General features: G+C 39.2%; 1 protein-coding gene across 3 annotated transcripts in view; it reads left to right on the top strand.

Moving 5' to 3' along the window:
* The window catches only part of fubp3 (far upstream element (FUSE) binding protein 3), a 108,534-nt gene that overhangs the window by 44,716 nt on the left and 50,887 nt on the right, over window positions 1-12,931 (top strand). For all 3 annotated transcript variants that reach the window (XM_060841507.1, XM_060841508.1, XM_060841506.1), the window contains exons 4-8: window positions 104-153; window positions 4,107-4,178; window positions 4,444-4,501; window positions 8,744-8,909; window positions 11,058-11,156. In XM_060841507.1, the coding sequence (XP_060697490.1) occupies window positions 104-153; window positions 4,107-4,178; window positions 4,444-4,501; window positions 8,744-8,909; window positions 11,058-11,156 (445 nt within the window). The remainder of the gene's footprint in view (window positions 1-103; window positions 154-4,106; window positions 4,179-4,443; window positions 4,502-8,743; window positions 8,910-11,057; window positions 11,157-12,931) is intronic.

Genomic DNA, 12,931 nt, shown 5'->3' with positions numbered 1-12,931 from the left:
AGTATATCTAGCTTCATAGGTAATTTTATTTTGCCATGTGCATGTAAACCTGGATTTTCCATACAGTTATTTAAATCTGCACTTTTTAATATTCTATTTTCAGGACTATAATGTCTGAAGAGTATAAAGTGCCTGATAAAATGGTTGGATTTAGTAAGTATGAAAATTTTGGAGATAAATAATTTAGGTACAGTAAACTATGTTGAAACATCTGTACAAAATATTTTGGTGAAATGTTTTAATTATATTGATCTTAGAATGTTATATTGATATTTTCACATTTTGATATTTAGAATCTCTGGATCTGTTTGTTGCAACAGAGAGAGTTTAAAACTTATACTTTCAGAATCAAACTGAGAATTTATTAAAGTGCTGCAAAACATATTTCTGAGCAAAGATAGAGCTCATGGATTAAAAGGGACAATCGCACCACCCATACAAAACAGGCTAGGCGTTAGGCAGTGAGTAATGTTGAACCCTTGTTTTTTTGGCTTGGATGGAGGTTTCTCTCAGAATTCCCCAAGAATCAGTATTCGAAGCTTGGTTTTTCTAATGTATATTAATGCCGTAAACATTGATGTTCTGAACACAATTTCAAAATTGACATGATATGAAACTGAGAACTCTTGTGGAACATGAGCAGAATAATGTCAAATTTTAAAAGGACTTAGGTTGGTGGAATGGGTGAGCAAGTGACTAGTGAAAGTTTATGTAGAGAAGTGCAAGGTAACTCATTTTGATAGGCAGACCATGGAGAGAAAACATAAGATAAAGGGCAAAGGAGCAGGGAAGGACCTGGGCAAAAATGTGAATGTTTTGTTGAAGTTGGCCAGACAGGTACAGTGAGTATTTAAGTGTGTATGACATTCTGGGCTTTAGCAGTAGGAACACAGAATACAAGAGCAAGGTAGTTGTAATGACCCCTGTATAAGTCAATGATTGGCCTCTACTGGAGTACTGCATCCAGTTCTGAGCACTATATTTCAGGAAGGGTATGAAGATGTTAGCAAGGTTGTAAAAGAGAATCACAGCCTGGTTCTAGGATGATAAACTCCAGTTAGACAAAAAGATCGAGGAAGTTGGACCTGCTTCTTTGGAAGAGAGATGGCTGCGAGGAGGTTTGATACAAGTATTCAGAATCAAGGAGGATTTGGTCAGAAGGCATAAAGAGAAAACGGTTTCCATGAGTGGAAGGGTCAAGAACCAGAGGGTGGACATCTAAAGTAATTGGCGAAAGAAGCAATGGTGGCTTTTTATTCAGCGAGTGACCAGGACCTGGAATGCACTGTTTGAGAGTGGTGGAGGCAAGCTCAGTTGAGAATATCAAAATGGAATTTGATCATTATTTGTAAATGATAAAATTGCAGGGCCATGGGGAAAAGGTAGAGGATGGCTTTATGTGAATCATTCCTTTAGAACACCAGCACAGACATGACATAAGCTGAATGGCCTCATCCTCTGCTTAACCTCCTGCTCTTTGATTTCTTCAGCTGGTCAGAGCATGACTGGGATGAAATATGCATAATCATGTACTTGTTTCTGTACAAACTGGGAGAAGCACAGAGCTTCAATTTGGTGGTTATAAGCTTCATTTAAAAAAAAAAGTAATTGGATAAGTTCTGAGTTCAATACAGCAGCTTTTGAATATTTGTGGGCATTAATCCATTGCTGACTCTGGCTGCCCTGTCTAGAGAAATTAAGGCAAAATGCTGGAAATCTGAAATTGAAAACAGATGTTCGGATTCTTCACAGGTCTGGTAGCATTTTTGGATGGAAAAACAGTTAATATTTCAGGTCAATCATTGTTTAATGGAATAATCTGTCTTTGTGATGTTATAGGAGTAGACCATTCAGCCCCTTGAGCCTGTTCTGCCATTCATTGAGATCATGATTGTCTGTTCCTGTGTTGCATATACCTTCCTTTGCCCATATCCCTTAACACCTTTGCTCAACAAAAATTTAGCTCTCAGATTTAAATTAGTAACTGATCCAGCACCCACTACTGTTTGTGGAGGAGAGTTCTGAACACCTACCACCCATTGTTTGTTGAAATGCTTCTCAATAGCTCTCCTGAGCAGTCTGTCATTAATTTTTAGACAATGTCCCCTAGTTCTAGAATCCCCAACTAGTAAAAGTAGTTTTATCTTTATCTACCCTGTCTTTTCTTGTTAATATCTTGAAGAATTTGATCATATCACCCCTTTACCTTCCGAATTCTAGAGACAGCAAGTATGTAAGTTAGCTTGCTGAGCTTGAAGTTTATTTTCAGATGTTTTGTCACCTTGACTAGGTAACATCAGTGAGAGTCTCTGGTGAAGCGCTGGTGGTATGTCCTGCAGTTTGTTTATAGGTCTTGGTTTCTTAAGGTGGGTGATGTCATTTCCAGTTTTATTTTTAAGGGAAGGTAGATAGGGGCTAAATCGATGTGTTTATTGATGGAGTTCTGGTGAGAATGCCATGCCTCTAAGAATTCTCATGCATGTCTTTGTTTCGCCTGTCCTAGGATGTGTGTGATGTCCCAGTCAAAGTGGTGTCCTCCTTTGTCTGTATGTGATAGTAGGTCATGTCTTTTGAGAAAGCAGTTTGTGTAATTGTTCCCCATAACTTAGCTCCTGAAGTCCAGGTATAATTCTTGTAAAACTAAGTTGTACACTCTTGATGGCCAATATATCCTTGGTGCCCAGGTATGCTCTCAGTACTCCCAAGTGGAGTGTGACCAGGATTTAGTATAACTGTGGCATTACTTGATATAGATAGATTAGATTAGATTACTTACAGTGTGGAAACAGGCCCTTCGGCCCAACAAGTCCACACCGACCCGCCGAAGCGCAACCCACCCATACCCCTACCCCTACATATACCCCTTACCTAACACTATGGGCAATTTAGCATGGCCAATTCACCTGACCCGCACATCTTTGGACTGTGGGAGGAAACCGAAGCACCCGGAGGAAACCCACGCAGACACGGGGAGAACGTGCAAACTCCACACAGTCAGTCGCCTGAGGTGGGAATTGAACCCAGGTCCCTGGCGCTGTGAGGCAGCAGTGCTAGCCACCGTGCCGCCCTAAATTCTGCAACCTTGTATTCCAGTCCTCTCGACATAAAGGCGAGCATTCCATTAGCTTTGATTATTTTCTACATCTGTTTATGGCATTTTAAAAATCTATGCATTTGAACCCCCATATCTTTTGCATTGCAACTAACTTCATACCTTCTAGAAACTATCACGATTGATCCCTTGGTCCAAAGTAGATGTTGAACTGAATAGAAATGTACACCTGATAGTGGGATATCTCACCTTTGGTTGACGTTTTACTTGTGAAAGCCTGACAATGGATTACCTGCTAAGATTAAGGGGTAAAGCTTTCAACTGGATGACAAAACTATTTGAATAAATCTACAGGATCATTCACTTTTCATAAATTTTAGAGGAAGTGATTTGGTTTGACAGCATGCCTATTTAACCTGCATAAACTGTAGTACAACATTGAATGGAATCCATATGCACGTATCTAACGTATCTAATTATAGTGCTTCACTTAACTCCATTGCTGTTATTGAAGATTTATGTTTGAGAATGACAGGGTTGAAGACCAGGCAAAATTTTGAATTTCACCTGTTTCCAAAGACCAATTAGATGTTGATTTATTATTTTCCCCTGATTTCTGCAACTGTTTCCTCCTCTAGTCATGTGTGTGCCGACTAACACTTCCACATCACCTCATAGCAGGAAGTGATTACCCATGGAGCAGGACCTATTTGTCACCCTCTCCTCTTGGTGGGGTGTTCTTTTTAGTGCCCTAGCCAGAAATTAGTGAAACTCTCAACTTTACTAGAGTGTTGTTTGAATAATGGTCCTTTCTAGAATGTCAGCTGGCATCCTCCATATTACTGCGAGATGTTAGTTTAAATATTGTGTGCATGAAATGGAGATAACTTTGTAGATTCTCACAGATGAGTGATCCAATGAAAGCATAACCATGATCATCTTTAATCAAGTCACGTTCAAATCCTGTTAAAGTAGCTTGAACAAGACTGCTTTCACTTTAAGATAGTTAATATTCCTGTCCTTCTATTGACATTTTTACAATTGCTCTCTTCAGTAATTGGCAGGGGAGGAGAACAGATATCTCGGATACAGATGGAATCTGGTTGCAAAATTCAGATTGCACCTGGTAAGCACTTTACTATTGATTTTAGATGAGGTTATCTTCAGTTTCTGCTTTTGAAAAATTTTACATTTTAGGACTTTTACACTTTTTTACAAATTTCTTCTAAAATGTATTTTTGTTTCAGTATTGTGATGTAGTCCTTTTACCATTATTGCCTTGCTGATGTAGGCTGGTGTGCAATGTTACTCCTGTTTGGCAAGACAAATATGCCGTAACGCCTTCAATAGTAATGCTTTGAGACTAACTTTCCTTTTTGCTCCCTTGTAAGATAGTGGAGGTCTCCCAGAACGGTCCTGCACGTTGACAGGTTCACCAGAGAGCATAGAGTAAGTATTGTCTGTCTTCCATTATGAATGTATGTTTGATACACTGCGATATTGTACAACCTAGTGCACAATTGAATTTTCATGCATCCTGGTGTGTCTTTGTATCTAGTATCCCTCCCATGCATGTTCTTTCCCTAACTATCATCCTCTTCTCCCCTATCAATGTCTCTTTGATGTCAATATGAGCCTATTACTATACCTTGATCTCCTCAAACTTGCAACCTAGTAGACTGAGGGAAAAGGCTGTGTTACCTTGACCTAAGAATAAGCAAGCCACTAAATTGTATTCCTCAATTAATTTATCAGGCTTGATGTGATCCATGACCAAATTTAATGTTTGATTACTCAAATCCGTTGGAGTATTACTTCTGCAGCTACATTATTTTCATCCTGAGCATTTATTGTGCCCAGTGTCAAGCGGAAGCTCAAATTTCATTTTAACCTAGAATTGCTAAACTTCTCTATTAGAATGATTGGTGTTGGTTTAGTGAGGTTTGGAATGGGCAAAATCAATTGGACAACTGTTGTATCTACTTACTCGCATGACTGTGCATAGCTCGCTCCATTTGAGTGATGATTAACCAAATATAAACAAAAGGGATAAAGTTGCCTGACAGCTGTATTACCAAGTCTTGCATGCTCTGCAGTTTGATTCCACAATCTGACCGATCATATGTTACGCCTCTAATGACCTCTGCACTAGGCTATCTTAAATATTGGAAACTTTGGCTCTGGTATGATTTGCATAATTGCTACTGCTGACTATGAAATAAGGTGAACAAGTCTTGAACAGTGATATGACTTACTATATATTTTACAGTTATCCTACTGGGTTTGTTGGAAGCCTTTTCTAGTTCTAGTTCTAGTATTAACATGTCTCTTTTACCACACTAATGTGACCATGATGCGATTTCTAGTACAAAAGCAATGGCATACTTCTCTATAACTTGCAATCTTTGTTCACAAAGTGGGTGTTGGGATCATAAGTGAGATCATAAGCTGAAAATTTGGGGGTCACAAGCCACGAGGCAGCAATGGCCACTTTGGAACTCTGAGTTGTAAGTTGCAGTGTTACTCTCACTTCAACAATTCCCTGCTCTCTCAGCCTCCAAACTTTGTGTGCTTGGTTCTTACGCCTCAAAATGTGGTCTGTGATGATACTATGCCTTTAAGAGGTGTATTTTGTCCTTTTTTTTCAATGAAGGAAGTTTGAGCCAATAAAGTAAACAGCTTGTTAGGGCTTGGGTTTTTTAAATTTGGAACGATAGAAGCAGCCTGAATGAGTGGGGTCAAGTTTCCACAGAACTAGGATTTTTAGTTTTAGATTCTCAGTAGCAGTTGCTGCTGGGGTCTTGAAACCGGATGTGCAAGCTTTTTCTCCTGGCTGTTACAGCTGAAAGTTGGGGTTCTCTTCCTGCTGCTAGAATTGCTTGTGAGCCGATCCTATTTTATTGAATTTGCCTTTGCCCAGGGTGTTTTTATGTGATGTTTACTGTGTTGGAACAATTGCTGTTTAGTAGTTAAATAATCTATTATTCTGTTCAGTTTTCCAGTAGAGTTCGTTATTCCACTTTCTTTCTTTTGTTGTATTGTAACTGTAGTATATGAATAAAGTGTGTTTTGCTTCGAGTGGTAGTTTGACCAATTGAATTGCATCTGGAACATGGCATCTTACATTTACATTTTAAAAGAAAAATGTTCGTGTCCATGCTATTTTAATATATTTTGACGGGGTTTGGTCTGGTCCATAAAAGGTCACAATGGGAAAAAGTTTGGAAATCACTGTCTTAATGTTTCTAAGCACTATTCGCTGCTTTGCACTTGCCATTCTCTGAAGCATTCAAGTCATTGTGAAGCGATGCACAAGAATTGTGTTCTGCTCAAATTCTTTCCCTTTCTTTTTGAAATATAAAACCGCACCAGCCTCGGCTTGATAGAATTGAGGGATTTGAGCTGTAAATTTATGGGGTGTAGATTTGCTCGCTGGACTGTAGGTTTGATATCCAGACGTTTCATTACCTGGCTAGGTAACATCATCAGTGGCAACCTCCAAGTGAAGCGAAGCTGTTGTCTCCTGCTTTCTATTTATAGGTTTGTTCTGGATGGGGTTCCTGGGGTTTGTGGTGATGTCATTTCCTGTTCGTTTTCTGAGGGTTTGATAAATGCTATCTAGATCTATGTATTTGTTTATAGCGTTGTGGTTGGAGTGCCAGGTCTTTAGGAATTCTCTGACATGTCTTTGCTTAGCCTGTCCCAGGATAGCTGTGTTGTTCCAGTCAAAATGATGGTTTTTTTTCATCCGTGTGTAGAGCTGTGAGGGAGAGAGGTCGTGTCTTTTTGTGGCTAGCTGGTGTTCGTGTATCTTGGTGGCTAACTTTCTTCCTGTTTGTCCTAAGTAGTGTTTGTGGCAGTCCTTGCATGGAATTTTGTAGACGACGTTGGTTTTGTCTATGCGTTGTATTGGGTCTTTTAAGTTCGTTAGTTTTTGTTTGAGAGTGTTGGTGGGTTTGCGTGCTACTAGGATTCTGAGGGGTCTTATTAGTCTGGTTGTCATTTCTGAAATTTCTTTGATGCATGGTAAGGTGGTTAGGGTTTCTGGCTGTGTTGGAATAGTGTTCTGATACAGCTTCGTTTGTGTGTGTCACAAACATCTCAAACATATGAAGCTAGTGGACCTGTGCCTCACCACCCACTTCACCTTCAACAACATAATCTCCAAACAAACCATCGGCACACCCATGGGATCTCCGCTATCAGGATTTATAGCAGAAACGGTAATGCAAAGACTAGAACAAATAGCCCTACTAACCATCAAACCAAAAATCTGGGTCCACTACGTAGATGACACCTTTGTCATCACAAAATGAAACAAGATAGAAGAGACGTTTAACATCAACAAAACCCTCAAGCATAAAGTTCACCAAGGAGGAAGAAACTGACAACAAACTCGCATTTCTGGACATCACAGTCGAAAGAACGAAAAATGGAGAACTACAAACCTGTGTATACAGAAAACCGACAAACACTGACCAAATACTTAACTACACCAGCAACCATCCCAACACACACAAACGAAGCTGTATCAGAACACTGTTCCAACGAGCCACGTCACGCTACTGCGCAGATGAACTTCGGAAAACAGAGGAGAACCACCTATACAACGTATTCAAGAAGAACGGATATTCAAAAAATACAGTGCGCAGATTCCTCAGGGACAAACCATGACAAGCAGACCAAACACAGCCAGAAACCCTAACCACCTTACCATACATCAAAGAAGTTTCAGAAATGACAGCCAGACTACTAAGACCCCTTGGAATCCTAGTAGCACTCAAACAAAAACTAACAAACTTAAAAGACCCAATACAATGCATGGACAAAACCAACGTCGTCTACAGAATTCCATGCAAGGACTGCCACAAACACTACGTAGGACAAACAGGAAGAAAGTTAGCCACCAGGATACACGAACACCAGCTAGCCATAAAAAGGCACGACCTTCCCTCCCTCGTAGCCCTACATACAGAGGAAAAAAAATACCATTTCGACTGGGACAACACATCTATCCTGGGACAGGCTAAGCAAAGACATGCCAGAGAATTCCTAGAGGCCTGGCATTCCAACCACAACACCATAAACAAGCACACGGATCTCGATACCATCTATCAACCCCTCAGAAAACGAACAGAAAATGACATCACCACAAACCCCAGGAACCCTATCCAGGACATACATATAAATAGAAAGCAGAAGACAACAGCTTCACTTCATTTGGAGGTCGCCACTGATGATGTTACCTAGCCAGGTAATGAAACGTCTGGATATCAAACCTACAGCTCAGCGAGCAAACCTACACCCTAAACCTCAACCTGAGCTACAAACCTTCACAAACCCTGTAAATTTATGTCCTGGGCTGCAATGCATTAGAGTGTTGATGTATTAAAACCTCAAACAAGATATATGAAGCTCATACAATGATTTTCCTGAAGTAGATTGATTTTTTTTTTCTGAAAGCTAAATAATAAACAAGCCTTTTAATATTTTGACCAAAGCAAATCCTAAGCCAGCTAACTGAACTAAATGGTCATAGCAAAAAGTGACATCAGCCTAGTATGTGACATTCCTGTGAGGCATTTTGTTGAATGTAATTTAGTTAATTCAGTCATGTAAATTTTATTGAATTGCATAGTTGTGTACTTTTAAGACTGACTTGGCTGATCACCATGACTTCTGTTTTATCAGAGAAGCAAAAAGACTCCTAGGGCAGATTGTGGATCGGTGTCGGAACGGACCTGGCTTTCACAATGATATTGATAGTTCCAATAGTGCTATACAGGAAATCCAAATCCCGGCCAGCAAAGTTGGGCTTGTCATTGGCAAAGGAGGGGAAACCATTAAACAACTGCAGGTAAGAAGCCTTTGATAGCTTGCCTTGTGTCTTTTATCTAACATTTTCAATTATTATAAATGTATTATGTCAAAATTTGAAAATTTCTTTGGCCCAGCAGTTCATTGATCAAACTTCTTTTACTGTGTCTGGATCATTAGGACAGACTGATGCATTTTGACAGTTGGCTGTTTTCTGAAATGTCTAAAAAGTGTTTAATTGTTGAAGAGTGCAGTCTTTTGCTTGAGATGTTGATCCAAGCTAATGTTGAGATTGAGGTAGTATTGCTTAAAGAATAAGAACGTTCTCTTGGCAACATTTGATTCTCAACCATAGCTAAATTATTAGACTGCTTCTCAGGTTTTGCTATGCACACATTGATTGCTGTGTTAACCATCATCATAACAACAATATCAAAAGAAATTCAGAGTCTGTAAAGCAATTTGCAAATTTGTTTTCATTTTTATTCCTCTGTTTACATGTATGCCAAATCTCAAATACTAACAGACCTTGTTTGCTTTTAAATTTTGGGTTCATCTATAAATGGGCTAATGGCTATTAACAGTTCCTTATGAACCTCCAGTCTCAGTTGTTGCATTGTTTTCTGATTATGTTTAGTCCAGTACCTTCTGAAATTACCACACATACCCCAACAACAGTGGAAAACTCAGTTGTGGCAAAATAAGGCAGAGAGTTTGTTGACACATCATATAATGTCCTATGAAAGTATCATTTCACATAAATCAGCCCTCACTGTTCTGTCGTGTTTGAATAACTTTCAACAGACCAAGAATCGAATTTGTGAAAGAGTTTGACTACCTTTTTACTCTTGTTTTTGAGCTGGTAGAGAGGAAAAAGGAAAAGAACCGCTTGTGGCTACTGAAGGATTCTTCTCTAAAGAAATGAAGAAAGGCTTGCATTTATATAGCATCTTTCATGTCTATTTCTTGTAGTGTTTAATCAATAACTTGCTTTTTGAAGTGTGCTCAGTGTTACAATGCAGACACTGTGCTAGGTAATTTGCGCACAGCAAGCTCCCACAGGCAGCAATGTGATGATGAGATAATTTGCTTTTGTGGTGTTAAGGACACAAGGGAGAAATCACTTGTTTGAAATGTGGACATGAATCTTCAACATTGGCCGAGGAGGCCACATCTCGCTGTAAAGATGACTCCTTTGACAGACTTACACACTCTCAAAGCAAGACTGAAGTGTCAGCTTTGTTTTTTGTGCTTATGTCCTGGAACATCATCTCCTAGCTTTAAGGTCTGAGTGCTTCCAACTGAGCCACATTGTTTATCACCAATAGTGATTATATTTTTGGGAAAATGATTTGAATGACCCATGTGAAACGGGTTCACTTGCTCACTCTGCAGAGCTGTACATACTGGAAGATACTCTGTCAGGATTGCTCAATACGTTTCTGAGGCTTGAGACTGTTACAAGCTTCCAGTTTAATTAATACTGTTCAGTCTGCACCATTCTTTGTAATAGTGTCTTCACCTTGGAGAAATAAGGAACACTGTTTCCATTAAATTCTGGATTCTTTGGATAGATGCAAACAAAACTTGTGATATTTATGGAAAATTCCAGGGTGATAATAAAAGTAAGCTTTGCCCTTCACTTTATGGTTCATTCAAATAGCCAAAGGTATCTGGTGAAGTGAAAAGTTAAGTCCATTTGGAAGGACTTGCAAGCCTAAAAGTACAACATTGTATCTTAGGTGCCTTGGCTGTTGGGAACCTTCTAGTCAGGGAATGGGAGGACCACTGACCAGATAATGTCATATTTTTACAGCACAGAAATGGCAATACAACAGTGGTGACCCACCTCAAGATGCTAGGCACCTCAATGCTCTTCTTGAGCATGAGTCTGAGAATGCAAGTGATCTAGAATGAGGTAGCCTTTGCTAAAGTGAAAGTATTTATTTAACTAAACTTTACCCGATTTGTTAAATGCTTTCCATAAACTTTTAACAAATTTATCCTTGAATGTGGGTAGATTTGTTCTGTTGAGTATCAAAAGGCTGGTAACCATAAAGGCAAAGATAGATACACCCCTGGCTAGAGTCAACCAGGTGACTGGGCTAAATAAGTGTTAATATTTTGGCTTAACCGCTGGAATTTGTGTGTCTGTGTGGTGGTGTGATTTTTTTTTTGCCTCTTTCAGGAGAGAACTGGTGTAAAAATGATAATGATTCAGGATGGACCACTCCCCACAGGTGCTGACAAACCACTGAGGATTACAGGAGATCCTTACAAAGTACAGGTGAGTTGACTTCAATTGCCTTCATTGAAGTAATCGAAGTGCTGAATATTGCATGATTTCCTTCTAATTTGTTCCTATCTGTCATTAAAGTTGCATTTGCCTAATGTAATATTAAAGTCCCTGTTTGTGCATATTCAGGGATGCACTGACTTTGTTTTCATTGACAACCACTGCCATTTTTAACTTGCCATTTCACCGTCAATGGAGAAAGTGAGGACTACAGATGCTGGAGATCAGAGCTGAAAATGTGTTGCTAGAAAATCGATTTCACCATCAATGTTTACTTTGTTTTGTATTTGATGAAATAAGAAACAACAAAATTCTGTGACAGGGTTCTGGAGAAGAATGCAATTTCAGGTTTATGCCGTGACTGGTTGAGATGAGCAAAACTCCACAGGCTAAAAATCTGAGAGATCACACATGGAATATTACACAGTTTTGATCTCCATATCAAAGGAAAAATATACCTCGTTTGGTGGCATTCAGCAAAGATTCATTCAATTAATTCCATGGGTTACCTTCAAGTAATTTCTGTCAAATTGCCAGAGGTCAAATTGCCAGAGGCCAAATTGAACGAGGGGACAGTTGGTGGCTGTGTATTAATTAAAGGTGTTAACTGGGTGAGAATCTGACTGGATGTTTTTGTGTATCTAATATTAGATTAGATTACTTAGTGTGGAAACAGGCCCTTTTGGCCCAACAAATCCACACCGACCCACCGAAGCGCAACCCACTCATACCCCTACATTTACCCCTTGCCTAACACTACGGGCAATTTAGCATGGCCAATTCACCGGAGGAAACCCTCGCAGTTATGGGGAGAACTGCAAACTCCACACAGTCAGTCACCTGAGGCGGGAATTGAACCCAGGTCCCTGGCGCTGTGAGGCAACAGTGCTAACTACTGTGCCACCGTACCGCCCACTGTGTTATTGTATATGTTTAATAGGTAAACTGCTCTGGAATTTTGTTGAATTGGAATAAATTTGACTAGGAAATATATGCTTGGGTTCTGTCTAACTAGCCTTTGGTTGCTAAAATTTATTATTGGTAGCAAAGAATAAATGGCTCTTTATAAGTCAAAGAATAATGTTTAATTTTCACTCTAACAGAACAGTAATTAGAAAATGAGCAATGACTGGATAAAAATCTAAAGGATGAGTTTGTTTGCCCACTTTTGTTTTCTTAATGTGAATCTTATGATGAGTGGAAGAATGAAGTAATCATGTAGGTAAATGTTACTTTACTGAAAAAGATACTTGCCTTTGGTGCAACTACACAAATGCTGTTGTGGTGCAATGATGGTGTCCCTACCTCTGAGCCAGGAGACCTGGGTTCAGGTTCCATCTGCTCCAGAGGTGTGTAATAACATTTCTGAATAGGTTGCTCAGAAAATATCTACAAAAAGCAGGCTTAGCAATGTTTGTATACAGAATTAGAGACCGATGATCCGAACGCAGACTGAAGTTCGGACAAATTATTAACTTGCATGGATAAAATTAATCAAAAAGTTGATTATGCTGATTGCTTATGAAAAATGGTCAAAATTTGACAAAGTCAGAAAGTGTGAAGATAGTTCCATGGAGGAGAACACAATGGAATTCAGCACATTTGTTTATATATTGACTGGTAAATCCATTTTGAATTTCTCCAATCTGGCCTTTAGGTTTTATATTGTACTAAAATAATGAGTTTTTACAGATTTCTAGGTTTGTCAAGGAATATATTTGCAGATAAACGCACACTGCTGGAAAAAATGTCAGAAGAACTTAAAA

This window comes from Hemiscyllium ocellatum, chromosome 21 (genome assembly GCF_020745735.1).
Source record: "Hemiscyllium ocellatum isolate sHemOce1 chromosome 21, sHemOce1.pat.X.cur, whole genome shotgun sequence".
Taxonomy (NCBI): domain Eukaryota; kingdom Metazoa; phylum Chordata; class Chondrichthyes; order Orectolobiformes; family Hemiscylliidae; genus Hemiscyllium; species Hemiscyllium ocellatum.
The sequence above is the reverse complement of the archived record's forward strand: the minus strand, read 5'-3'. Positions and strand labels throughout refer to the sequence as shown.